We start from the raw sequence: 12,263 nt of genomic DNA on the forward strand, positions 1-12,263 counted from the left end.
CAGTTCACCAAGAGAAGATAAAGTAGAAAACACTGAGAATCAGGCACTCTCTGCAGCACTGGAAGAATATGCAGAGTTCCTCTTTCTCACTGGTTTCTGCATTCCAACAGGGTCATGGTCAGGCCTCGGCCTCGGCCAAAAGCCTCCGCAGTCCAAATCAATAGTGTTGTGGCAAACTGGAGATAAAACTGCATCACCTAAAAACCCCAGATTGGCTGGAACATGTTCTTCTTGAGAAGTATCACTCATTTATCAGCCTTTTGTTTTTTCAAACGTAGTTTTATTAGATTTTCTGTTTTTATTAGTACAATACAATGTACACATTCAGATACAGTTCAACAAGTTTCCCTTGCTCCCTCCCAGCTGCATGTGCACCCCCACAAACCTCCACAGGCAATACAGGATAGAAATAGAAGAAAACAACAACAATCACAGCAAATACACAATGTCCACTCCAGAATACAAGGCCACAGGTACAAATCCCAGTCAGAAGCAGGATGATAGCACCTTAATGTACAACATGAGGTTATGCATCACCAGTAAGTATTATTGTAGCAATAAATGTTATTTATCAGCCTGAAAAAAAAAATAAAAAATTCAACTTCAACACTGAACTTTCTCTGAAAAAAAGCCTTTTGTGTTTTAATGCAAATAATTTTATTTTCTTCATGTCCCTTCACGTGCACCACACTGTGTGTACCTAGTCTGTAGAAAAGTCTGCATTCAGTGCTGTGAATCTGTAAATTGTTGGTAAAATACTGATGAAGTCAAACATGTGAGTTTTAAACTCTAAAAGTTATCCTTTCGTAATCTATTTAAGAGACTTTAAGAGTCAAGCCAAAACCACTTAAAGACTTAACTAATAAGAACTGACAGTTTTAATGTTAACGTCCTTTGTTTGATTTTCCAGTACTTATATCTTAACATTTTCTACTGGAAAAGACTGGTACTGTAAAAATAAAAAAATAAATTACCTGTGAGGAGTTAAATATTATATACTGAGTAGGATTTTTTTAAATATATCTTTACATGTGTCACTATTTTAATACAAATATGTGCTAATAAAACACTTGAAAATGATTAGGATGTAGAAGTAATTGGTATAATCTCAGCAGCAAAGTATGAAAATATAATGGTGAAAATATGTAGAAGCATTCAACAAAAAAAGAGCTAAAGAAAAAGAAAAAAAAAAAGAAAAAGAAAAAAATGGGAGTGGTCAGGCATGTCCAGACATGCCTGAGATACAGTTTTGAAAAAGCTATGATACAATGGTGCAAAAATGCAAGGATAGTTGGATTAAATTATAATGAATAAAATCTATTGGTGTAAAATACGGACTGAGTCATATATAAGGAAAAAAAGTGGGCAGTCCAAAAGCACAGGAGTTAGTATAAAATGGTGTGTAGAATTGTTCCAGATCTGTTCACACTAAAAATTTACTGACCTTCAATAAAAGTCTGCTGCACTGAACGATCTCCAGAGGCTTCTTTCTTCAGAGAGAAAAGACAAACTTGGAGAGTCTGACAAAAGGCAGACAAAACAGTAAGTCAGATTATCTGTCTATTGTGTTTTTCATATGAAGTGGATTCCACAGGTGCTGCTTGCCAACCTCTTCCAGCAGTCATCCTTTTCCTCATTGTATGATCTCTGTGCCTGAATATACTACATACACTCCTCTCTTGAATTATGTAACAGATGGTTACACATAAGATGGATTTTTCCATGTCTATAACCGCTATATGTGTAACATTTGTACAGTAATGTGGACATTAATGAGATGCCTGCAGTTGAACATCCTTTTTGCCACTATTGTTTTTGTCCTCTTAAAACTATGCTTGAACATTTGTCAACATTTGTCATTTGTGTATTTTATTCACTTGCATAAGTTGAATGGATGCTGCCAGTGTGATATTTGTGATACAGATGTCAATCAGGAGGCATGTTTTGCTCCAAAACACGTGAACATGAAAACATAACACGTGTAAGATGTTTGGAAGAGGAGATGACATTTAAGGCAGGGTCTTTGGGTCATTTTTAATCAGTTGAGGAAATAATTTTGGGTAATCTACCGTTTAGGCTCTGATAGGGTTAACTGTGAACTGTGCAGAACGGTGGTATGAGTCATGGGGAACTTTGTCCGGAAATGTAAACTACATGGTCTAAAAGCTGATGCAAATCACTTCTAAGTTTGTGTATTAACCTCAGAGCGCAGACAAATAACGGACTATAATGACATGTCAGTGCGACTTCTAAAAGTACACGGAACGATCAGAAAGATTTACGAAGCTGAAGTAAGTGGATTTTCTAGAAACGCATCATTCTTGACTGATACATTCGTGTGACATTAACTCGGTCCTAATTTTTCTTCGGTAATTCAGACTGTTGTAGAAAGCTCCCGTCGGCTGGATTTAGTCTTTTTATGGAGGCAGATCTTGAGTTTTGAGGGTCGTTTTTTAAAAGAATATATTTACGAGGAGAACATTTTGTTGGCGGAAAGCAAATTTCTTTCCATTTTTCTCCGAGTTTACTCTTTTCTTTGTCCAGCTCACTTCCTACATTACTGGTTTGGAGTCAGTGTTAAGGGGAGGGGTTGACGAGATTAAATCCCGCAGAAAAGAACAAAAGTACCGGTGGTGCTTCTGTCCGTGTCAGTCGAGGCTAGTATCTGCACCTATTAGTAATTTAACAGCAAACTGCGTTAACTGTGTAGTTTATTTGTGGCCCACTCTCCAGTCCACCAGGTGGCGGTAATGCGCCTTCTTTATATTTCTGAGACATTGAAAGTGGAGGGAGGGAAAGGCACATGAAAGCAGAGCAGGAAGAAGGAGCACACCTGTCACAGGAGAATGACGACGCGTTTGCAACAGCAGACATAAAAACTCTTTGTAACTATTTTCTAGTGCTGCTCTTGTGTAAGTATTCAGGGGCATTTACACAAGCAACTTTTTTTTTTTGTGTGCATTTTCTCTGTCGTTTGGCGCCATTACACACGTGATTTTATAGCGGTGGTTCTCAAATCCGGTCCTCGAGGACCCCTGTCCTGCATGTTTAAGATATGGGCCTCTTCCAGCACACCTGGTTCAATTAATGATCAGCTCATCACCAACCTGTGCAGAAGCCTGATAACGATGGAGTGGCTTCCAGGTGTGCTGGAACCATGCAGGATAGGGGTCCTCGAGGACCGGATGTGAGAACCACTGTTTTATAGCATATCATGGGTTTCTTTTATCCAGGAGAAGGTGTTAACTCTTCATCAAGAGATTAGGTTGGACTAAACTTACTGTCACTCTATAAGATGACCAAAATGTGATGTAGTACCATGTCCATTTAATCATGTTTTTCCCTCATTTTTCAGACACTGGCCTGGCCTGATATGACAAAATGACCATAATCCTGCGATTGGAAGGCCTCAATGCCAAGGCGGGTATTGAGGATATACGCCATTTTTTTGTAAGCCTGGACATACCCAATGGAGGAGTGTACATACTTGGAGGACGTCTTGGGGAAGCTTTTGTTGCTTTCAAATCTGAGAAAGATGCCCAGTTTGCAATGCTTCGCACAGGAGATTTACTTAAAGGATCTAAGGTGACTCTGCAGATAAGCAACATGGCAGAAATGGAGCACAAATTAAATGCATTGTTAAAGAAGAAAAGGAAGCCCTCCCCTACACAGTTGCTTGAGATGAGTCCTCGGCCACATCCAGATGTAAATAAATGTCCTTTAAACACAGGCCCAGCTGATCCCAGAATTGCGGACGTGCCTCCTTCACCAGCACAACTGCAGACTCCGACAACTGATACGAAACAGATTTTAAATGTAAACTCAATTGACTCCCAAACTGCCTTTCTTCTTGGGATTTGTACTGTAATTCAAGGCCTTCAGTCATCCCATCAAAAAGAAAATGAGGCAGGTTTGAGTGCTGATACTCCCATGAATGACCACACAGTTGTGACCAATGAGAAGTGGACACCTGAGCATAATCTGAAGCGAGACCCTGGCTATGTGAGACTTTTTGGTTTGCCACCTTCTACAACTAAAGATGATATTTGTCAGTTTTTCAGAGGGTTGACTGTTCAAGAAGCCATTGTGAATGTAAAACTGGGAGTTAACTACGGCTGCCTTGTGAAGTTTGAAAGTGACCAGGATGCCTGCAGTGCTTTAAGTTTCAACCACCACTTATTGGGCCCCATATCTGTGGAGGTACGTAGCGCAACTGAGAAGATGTGGATCAGCGCCCTACAAGAGTGTGAAAATGGTACTAGCAATCAGGACAGTGTGACACCTAAGCAAAGTCCTCTAAGGGACACTCTAAATCACAAACAGAAAGCTCCAATACTGCCTAAAAAGAGGAAACACTTGCCACTTAAATCACCAAAGAAAACAAAATCTGACCATGACTCCACAACTACACAATATGTGCAGTCTGTTGTCATGGTCCGTAATCTTCCTGTCATTATAACCAAGACTGAAATAAAAGAGCTGTTTGGATGTCCAAATATTGCACACAGAAATGTGTTGCATCTACTTGACAGTGAAGGCAACAGAACAGACACAGCTTTTCTGATTTTTAACCGGACTGAGGATTTTGAGTATGCAATGAATCTCAATGGCTGCCATGTGGGTTCTGGCGTTATTAAGGTCTCATCAATCACAAGGGAGGAGATGAATGCCTTAACAGCCAAAACCCATCCAAGGAATCTTAACCAGAGGTTTAAGAGATGGAACATGAAGAAACCATTTCAAAAAGGGAATCCAGCAGCTTTTAAGAGGGCAGAAGTGGCACAGAGCAAGAACGTGGATCCATTAGCGCAGACATGCCTGTTTGTTCGAAACCTGCCGGCAAATGTAGAGAAGGATCAAATAAAAACATTTTTCTCAGAATATAAACTGAGGCGGGACAACATCACATTATTACACGACATTGATGGCAGATGTATTGGTGAGGCTGTGGTTCAATTTCAGTCACAGAAGACAGCAGCACTGGCTCAGGCACTCCATGGTCAGGACTTTCTGGGAACAAAAGTGCTACTCACTCCCATAAATATAAAGCAGATGGACGACATCTTGGTGCAGAATATTCCAAGATGTTCAATGAAAGCTTTGTAAACAAGGATACTGAACTGAATAATTTTAATATATTTTGATGCAGCTGTTGTCGCTAATGTCCAATACAAACTTCTTTTCATCAAGCTTATGATATTAATGGTTGCATGTATTCTGCTCGGATGAACTACCCTACTGACCATCTTGCTAAGCGTTTCCTGTGATCAAGTGCCTTATTTTTCAGTAATACACATTTAAAGACATTGCTATCCAGTGTTAAAACTTCAAAATAAAGGTTGTTAAAACATTGTTCACTGGCTCATTAAAGAACTCCTATGATGCAGCTGTTACCATAACGTCAGCATTACTGTGCAGTGTTGGAACAACGGTTGCATACATTTGTTGGGAGGATATATGCATTAGGGATTCATATGAACTGTCCTCAACTGTGTGTGACTGGGAAGAAAAGTACACATATCTGGAAAATGTCCACTATACTTATTCCAAAATGAGACATTTCTTAAGTGGCTCAGACATTTTCTTAGACTTTAATTCATGAGAACATTCCTTTTTCCAACCTATTCAGCGTAATCTACTAAACCATAGACACGGAGTGAAATGAGTACACAATGTACATAATTCTCTTACTTTTAATAAAACTTATTACACGGAACATTTACTGACCTGAACAATGGAAATGATGAAAAATTTGCTCCAAATTACATGTAAATGTTCTCATATAGTAAATAACTCAAAAGCATCAAAAATTCTAGGAAGTGAGAGGAAAAACTATGCCTAAAAGCATGAACATAAAACAAAAGTTAAAAACCAAAAGGACAGATAGCTGAGAAGATCAGGATGCATATTGTTCTTCTGAATGTTATTTATAGTATCTGGATGGACCATCATTGTACCTGGATGAACCTGCTGAAAAGAAGATTTTAACGTCATTTATATTGAAAGACTCAAAGAAGCACTGATGATGACTTTTCGGTACCTGAGAACCGATCGCTACTGCCTGGCAATCTGGAGGATGAAGAGGCCAAGCTAGTGGAGCTCATTGATAAACTGTTCATCGTAGAACCCTGTGCAGGAAATCGGGGGAAAAATAAAGACTCAAGGATAAAGTGGACTTGTTCATACCAACAAGAATAAAGATACGCAGGACAAATTCAATCCAAAATATCTGCACATAAGATCATACCGATGATACGCCCCTCAGCCTATACTCCATAAGCACATCTGTTAGCTTCTGTGTCACCTTCAGCACCAGTTGTGCATCGCTCTCATTCTCTATCCGGAAAGTATCCTGAAAGCAAAAGGGCAGAACTTAATATGTGATTAAAATGAGTAGTTAAACCATCTAATGATGCTGACACTTGTCATGAAAGTAAGAATGAGACACATACCAGATAAGAGAGCAGTGTATTGGGAAGGCTGCCACTGTCTGGACCAGCGCCCATAATGCCTGGCTGGTCCATTGGCTTGTCCATTGGTCTGTCCATTGAGCTACTCCCCATTTGGTTGCCTCTGTACTCATCTGGATAGAGCCCGCCTTGACTGTCGTCTAGCAGTCCACTCCTCCCAAAGCCATCCCTTCCACCACCTGGCCCAAAACTATCTCCACCTCCAGCTGGGCCCATACTATCATGGAAAGATCTTGATCCATATTATGGTCAGGGTAACCCTGCAAGGTTGGGTATCCTCCAAAACCAGGCTCCCCAAAGTCACCCATTGGATAGTCAGAGAATGGGCCATCATTGGGTGGAAACTCTCCTGGAAACCTAGGGTCAGAAAACCTGGGACCTGTGAGAAAGCAAGTCAGGTTCATTGCTCTAGAGCTGAAATGACTGACTAATTGACTTGAATCAATCAAAAAGAATATTCAATTACAATTTTCCTGAATTGAGGCTTTGTTTACTTAATTTCATTGCCACTAAACATTGGTTCCACTGCTGTTTCACACGGATTCTTTTTATGACGCACATGCCAGGATTAACACCAAGGTGTATGTTATTCTGCCTTCATGTGCTATGGGAATTATGGTAAATACTACATACAAACTCGAACATTGCACATGAACGCCCCCTCATGTCATATTTTCCACTGGGGAACTGAAAAAAAATTTTGATACATGAGCTGCCGAGATTAAAATAACCTTTGAACTTTTCAACATAAAAGAGAGCAACGAGGGATTCATCATGAATTATAAACAATGATTTTATTAATATCCTGCTGCTGTAAACCGGGGTACACACATAAGGATTTTCTAAATCTGAAGAGATTTTTTATCTGTTACAGATCCCACATATAAACATAAAAACAGGCTTTGAACAGTTTTGATCATACTGTGTGGTGTGCTCCGATAATCTCGATACAGCACACCACAAACATAACAATTTTGTCCCACTATGGATCTAGAATCTAGTCCTCCAAGCCAGAAATCTCGTGCGATCAAACCTGATCTAACAAAAACGAAGAAGAAACATGGTAACACCCAGAAAACACATGTAACATGTCATTTTGGTTGTGGTACGATTTGGTGGAGACGCTGAATAGACATTCTCCGGCTTCTCACAGCCTCACAAGCTGGTCCTCCATTTCTGAGGTCCACCGAACTTCATGTTTCAGGTCGGCCATGCTTGTTTTCATTTGCGCCCGCTTCGTTGTTCCTCAGTCAGCTTGCTTCTTGAATGGCTACATTCCGTTCCATGTCACAATTCATGGAGTCGTGACTCGGGAGTCGTCGACTTTCCCCACACACGAAGATTTTTGGTTGTATATATTTAACAAGTTGAGTATTTACGATTGTCGTCCCCAACCCGTTTCAGAGCCGATTATTGGGACAGATTCACTCTTAACTACCTCAGACCACAGGATAATCTTATAGGACATCTGGTGTTTGCTGTCCTTGGTCAGGAAGGGGGAAAATCGGAACAAAAACAGCTCGATTATCTTTACATGTGTACCCCGCTTTAGCTGATGATTTTGCACATTTATAATGTACACAATTTGCACAAAAAAAATGCACCACACAGTGGTGCACCTCACAGCAAGAAAGCCCCATTTTACCAGAGTAGTATGTCACGATAAATTGTGTGAGCCGATTTTCATTTTGCTACAACAGAAGCACTTGAAAACAACACACTGGTAATTTCACATTCACAAGTGGAAAGGATCATCTTCCCAATAGCACATGAAGGTAAAGTTGTATACAAAGTAAGTTGTATACAAATTTGTTGAAGACTGCAGAGCACATACGGTTTGGTGTTTGTATACACATACATACACACACACTTTTATGTTATTGTTATTTCTACACAGATAGTTTTATACGTCCTTTTACTTGTATACTTTTTGTATAAGAGGGCTAATAACTCCAAAGAACAGAACTCAAACAGAAAATACACACCAAAATAAGGCCCCTTTGGGTCCCATCCCCATTACTTGTGGAGGCATAGGCCTTAGGAGTCGCAGAACCTGTGAGAGAGGAGGGGGTGAGACACAAGACTCAGAAATACCTGAAAGGTGTTTTGTTTCAGTCATAACATAGTTACTTACGGAGTCCTTTGAAAGCAGGTACATCACAGGGCTCTTTCAGGATCACCTATCAGCCACAACAGAATAGTAAAAAACCTCAATCTAAAAATCAATGTATAGAAAAGTCTCATCAGGTAATCTGTTAAGTTGTGTAGGTTTAGTCTGATTAGAAAATAGTGCTTTACAATACATTATCAATCAAAGCAGGTGGAACACAGGTAAATATAGGGGAAACAAATACTGCACTCAAGATTGTAAAATAGTTTGTAAAAGGTTTCACAACACAGAAAATGCACTAAAATTCATGTTAAGATTATATATAAACACACAAGCAACACATTAAAGGGAAAAACCAACATAATGTGTCCTAGGTGAAGTGTTGGTCCACTATATGCTGCTTCATAACACTTTGATGTTACATGTCTGACCTCTACTAGAGAGAGGAACAGCCTTCCAAACAATATACCTTAATTTTTTGGTAGTTTGATAGTGATTGTATGAAGTGATGTCCAGCATTTGTGTGTAGAAATCTCCAACAGATGTTCAATCAGGTTGCAATCTGACTGACTGCCACGGCATACAACTCATATCCCACATGATCAAACATCATACAGTGAACCCATTTGTCCTGTGGATGGCAGAATTTAGGTTTTTCCTTTAATCTGTCACCTATATATGTTGAAGGCAAAAGTATGTAGCATTTCTCAGGATTGTTTGTAAACAGAACTGATCAATCTTCACCTCTCCATTCATCAAATGAAGAGGAGAGCAGTGGTTGAGCAAGCAATAGAGTGAATGGGGGTGTACTTGGTACCGCAAAAAAAAAAGTCATGACATAGAAAAAAAAAAAAACCCAAACATCGTTTCCTCATTGTGTCACAGCAGATATATTCTCAAAACATTTGTAAGACATTTTCAAAACTATAGTTTATGTTCTAGAGCCAAAATACATTTGAAGCACAAGCGTCCTCATTTCTGCTTTAAACATTACTGACAGGTCTGAGTGTACGCATGTGTAAAGAAAACAAAAATGTGCACTAAGTGAGAGAGGACGGAGCTGTGAATCAGAGTTGGTTGGTTTGTAATTTTGTTTTGCTTTCTCAGTGTAAGTGACGTTATCAACTGGAGATGCAAACTCAGACACCCAAAAATGTAGTGGCCTTATTAAAACAAGGAAAAAATATAAAATATAAACTGAGAACAGAGTCTCTGCTGGTAAAAACATGATCACAATCTGATGCAGAGTCAGTAGTGATGATTCAGAATGATTATTAGTATTACACTGTATAGTGTTTCTTTGTAATTATTACTAGCATATAGCTTTTTTTTTTTTTTTTTTAAATCAAGATCTTTTTTATTTAGAATTTTCAAATGTATAACAAGAAACACACAACTTGAACATGAAACTGTTGTATCAAGTTTCTATCCAACTGCCCCCACCCACCCCAAGTACTGGACCTATGTTAAGTTACATATACTATTCTTTTTTTTTTTAAGGGAAATGCTTCATACTTCGCCTTTAAGCAAAGCTACTAAAAGAGCTTTTTTTTTTTTTTTTAAGTTCAAGACATCACTGGTAGTGATAACATCAGAGTAACTGCAGCCTCAGAAAATAATAAGCTTGTCAAAAATGTTCAAAACTCTGGCTGGGTGTTAAGCAAAGCTACAAATACATGCAACTGCACATTACTTAATGGTGACTTTAATGTGAATAGCATAATTCTACTGGTCCAGCAATGGCTTTTCAGTTTGTCAGTCTTACGTCCAACTCTTGAGAATTTATATAACAACACTGTAAGTAAAACAAAATGTAAATTCAGATTGTCCAGGCAATAAACAATTGTTTGTGACCCAGGAGAATGAAAGCAAGACATTTGTGAAAAAATCAATACAGCAGTGTAGATCTGATGCTCACCTTGAGTTGTCCCCTCCCTTCCTGTCCTCCCTCCACCTCAGCCGCAATGTCTTTAATGAACTTTCTATAGCAGGGTCTTTAACAGCCTCTCTTCTTCCTCATAAGAGACCTTGTCACGATGGGCCTTTTTCTGGTAAAGGAAAGGAAATGTACGAGTACAAACACACATCTTTATCCAGGTGACACATAACTTTTTTAACTGTTAAACTTTTGACTTCACAAAATATGAGACTCAATCCAAAGCAGTCATTCATAAAAGCAATTGAAATGAATATTATTTTTCTTTGTTCTCTTTGTACTGTGTATTTAGGAGACCCAGTGTGGACACGACAAGAACTCAATGTACACACCAAGTATCTGAAGCTGTGTTTCCAGCCTTTCACGTGATCAAGCATATCATGTTGCAAGCGAGCCACAGAACAGAGTTTACACTGGTAGTGAGGTGGGACAGATTTACTGGGGCTGCGGTACTCCCACACATACTGAAGACCTGCAAATACATGATGATCATTATTTATGAATTTTAGTGAGGAATGGACAGAAGATCTGGTAGGAAACCTTTACTTACCAATGACACAATCACTGATCCCCTTCAATTGTTGGTGAGAGATGGGATAGAATGGATATACGTCCCTTTGGAAAAACTAGGAAAACAGCAGTGGTTAGTGCAAAAAAAACAACAATTCTGTGGTGGTTCATAATTGATAAACAACAACTGAGACAGCAAAAAATGTCCAACAAACAAGCTCAAGGTTCACCCATACAACAAACATCCAAACCAGTACCTGGTTAACAGCAAACACTCGAACTTCAACAAAAATAGTGCAAATATAGCACATATCAAAGGTTTAGCGACATAAGAGCCACTCCTTATTAAAAAAAAAAAACATTTCAGAGAACCATTTTAACAAATGGGAAGTGTTTATCTAATAAACTATTACTAACACAAACTCTGCGGTTTTAAAGAAGACGACCAAGAATAGCTGTTCTCAGTTCATCCCCTTCATAGGCCCAACTGGGCTGCAAGTCACCAGCTCCCATGATGTACAACTACAGAAGTTTCACTTCTGTATGGGCACTAGTGAAGCATTTCAACTGCAAATGAAACAACTCATAAAACATTCTGTTAACCAGGGTAGGTTTACTCTGATTAAGAAACAGTGTTATACAGCACAGCAGTCAAGCCAGTGTAATACAGGCAACAAAGTGGGTAACAAATACTGCATTCAGCAGTGTAAAAATATTTTATACAACTGTCACTTCACAAGTGCACTGAAATTCATGTCATTCAAGGTCATTCAACAACCATCACAAAAAATGGCTGCAGTGATGCATGGATAAGTTACAACAATGCGTAAGTGGCTACGCACTTAACGGGCTACTGATGCTGGTCTTCAATGTAGCAATTTTAGGAGAACAGGTTTACATTTCTAAATGTTCAGTATTTTGTATAGACATTTTGTATAAATATAATACTACAGTGACAGTACTGAAAAACACCGATCTCCACAGACAAAAAAAAAACCCATAGATGGCAACACAGAAGCCAACTTATCTGAGAGTGCGTCTGAGAGTGGCGAACATGCCACCACCCATAAAATGAAGCAGGAACCTCAAGTCTCAAGCTTCGACTCTCAAAATTGGCAAGTGGCTCCATGTGTAAAGGACTTACCTATATCAGCAGAATGCTGCAGCTGCTTTCTCTGTCAGTGGCGGGAATACACCCAAATGAAGGAGAGAGACACATAGGCATTAGTGACAGGGT

At 39.2% G+C, this 12,263-nt stretch overlaps 1 protein-coding gene across 3 annotated transcripts; it reads left to right on the forward strand.

Moving 5' to 3' along the window:
- The first annotated feature begins 1,437 nt into the window (after positions 1-1,437).
- On the forward strand, positions 1,438-5,353 carry rbm12ba (RNA binding motif protein 12Ba). 3 transcript variants are annotated; one of them, XM_030158623.1, is made up of 2 exons: positions 1,438-1,542; positions 3,356-5,353. In XM_030158623.1, the coding sequence occupies exon 2, from the start codon at positions 3,382-3,384 to the stop codon at positions 5,104-5,106; it is 1,725 nt and encodes a 574-aa protein (XP_030014483.1). In that variant the 5' UTR covers positions 1,438-1,542; positions 3,356-3,381; the 3' UTR covers positions 5,107-5,353. The 3 variants fall into 3 exon arrangements, with proteins under 3 accessions (XP_030014483.1, XP_030014481.1, XP_030014482.1); XM_030158621.1 differs by lacking the exon at positions 1,438-1,542 and adding an exon at positions 2,116-2,291; XM_030158622.1 differs by lacking the exon at positions 1,438-1,542 and adding an exon at positions 2,757-2,912.
- Positions 5,354-12,263: the final 6,910 nt, after the last annotated feature.

This window comes from Sphaeramia orbicularis, chromosome 16, assembly GCF_902148855.1.
Source record: "Sphaeramia orbicularis chromosome 16, fSphaOr1.1, whole genome shotgun sequence".
NCBI lineage: Eukaryota > Metazoa > Chordata > Actinopteri > Kurtiformes > Apogonidae > Sphaeramia > Sphaeramia orbicularis.

Bases quoted from the DNA above. Each gene is read 5' to 3' on its own strand.
- rbm12ba (XM_030158623.1), top strand. From the start codon at position 3,382: ATGACCATAATCCTGCGATTGGAAGGCCTCAATGCCAAGGCGGGTATT.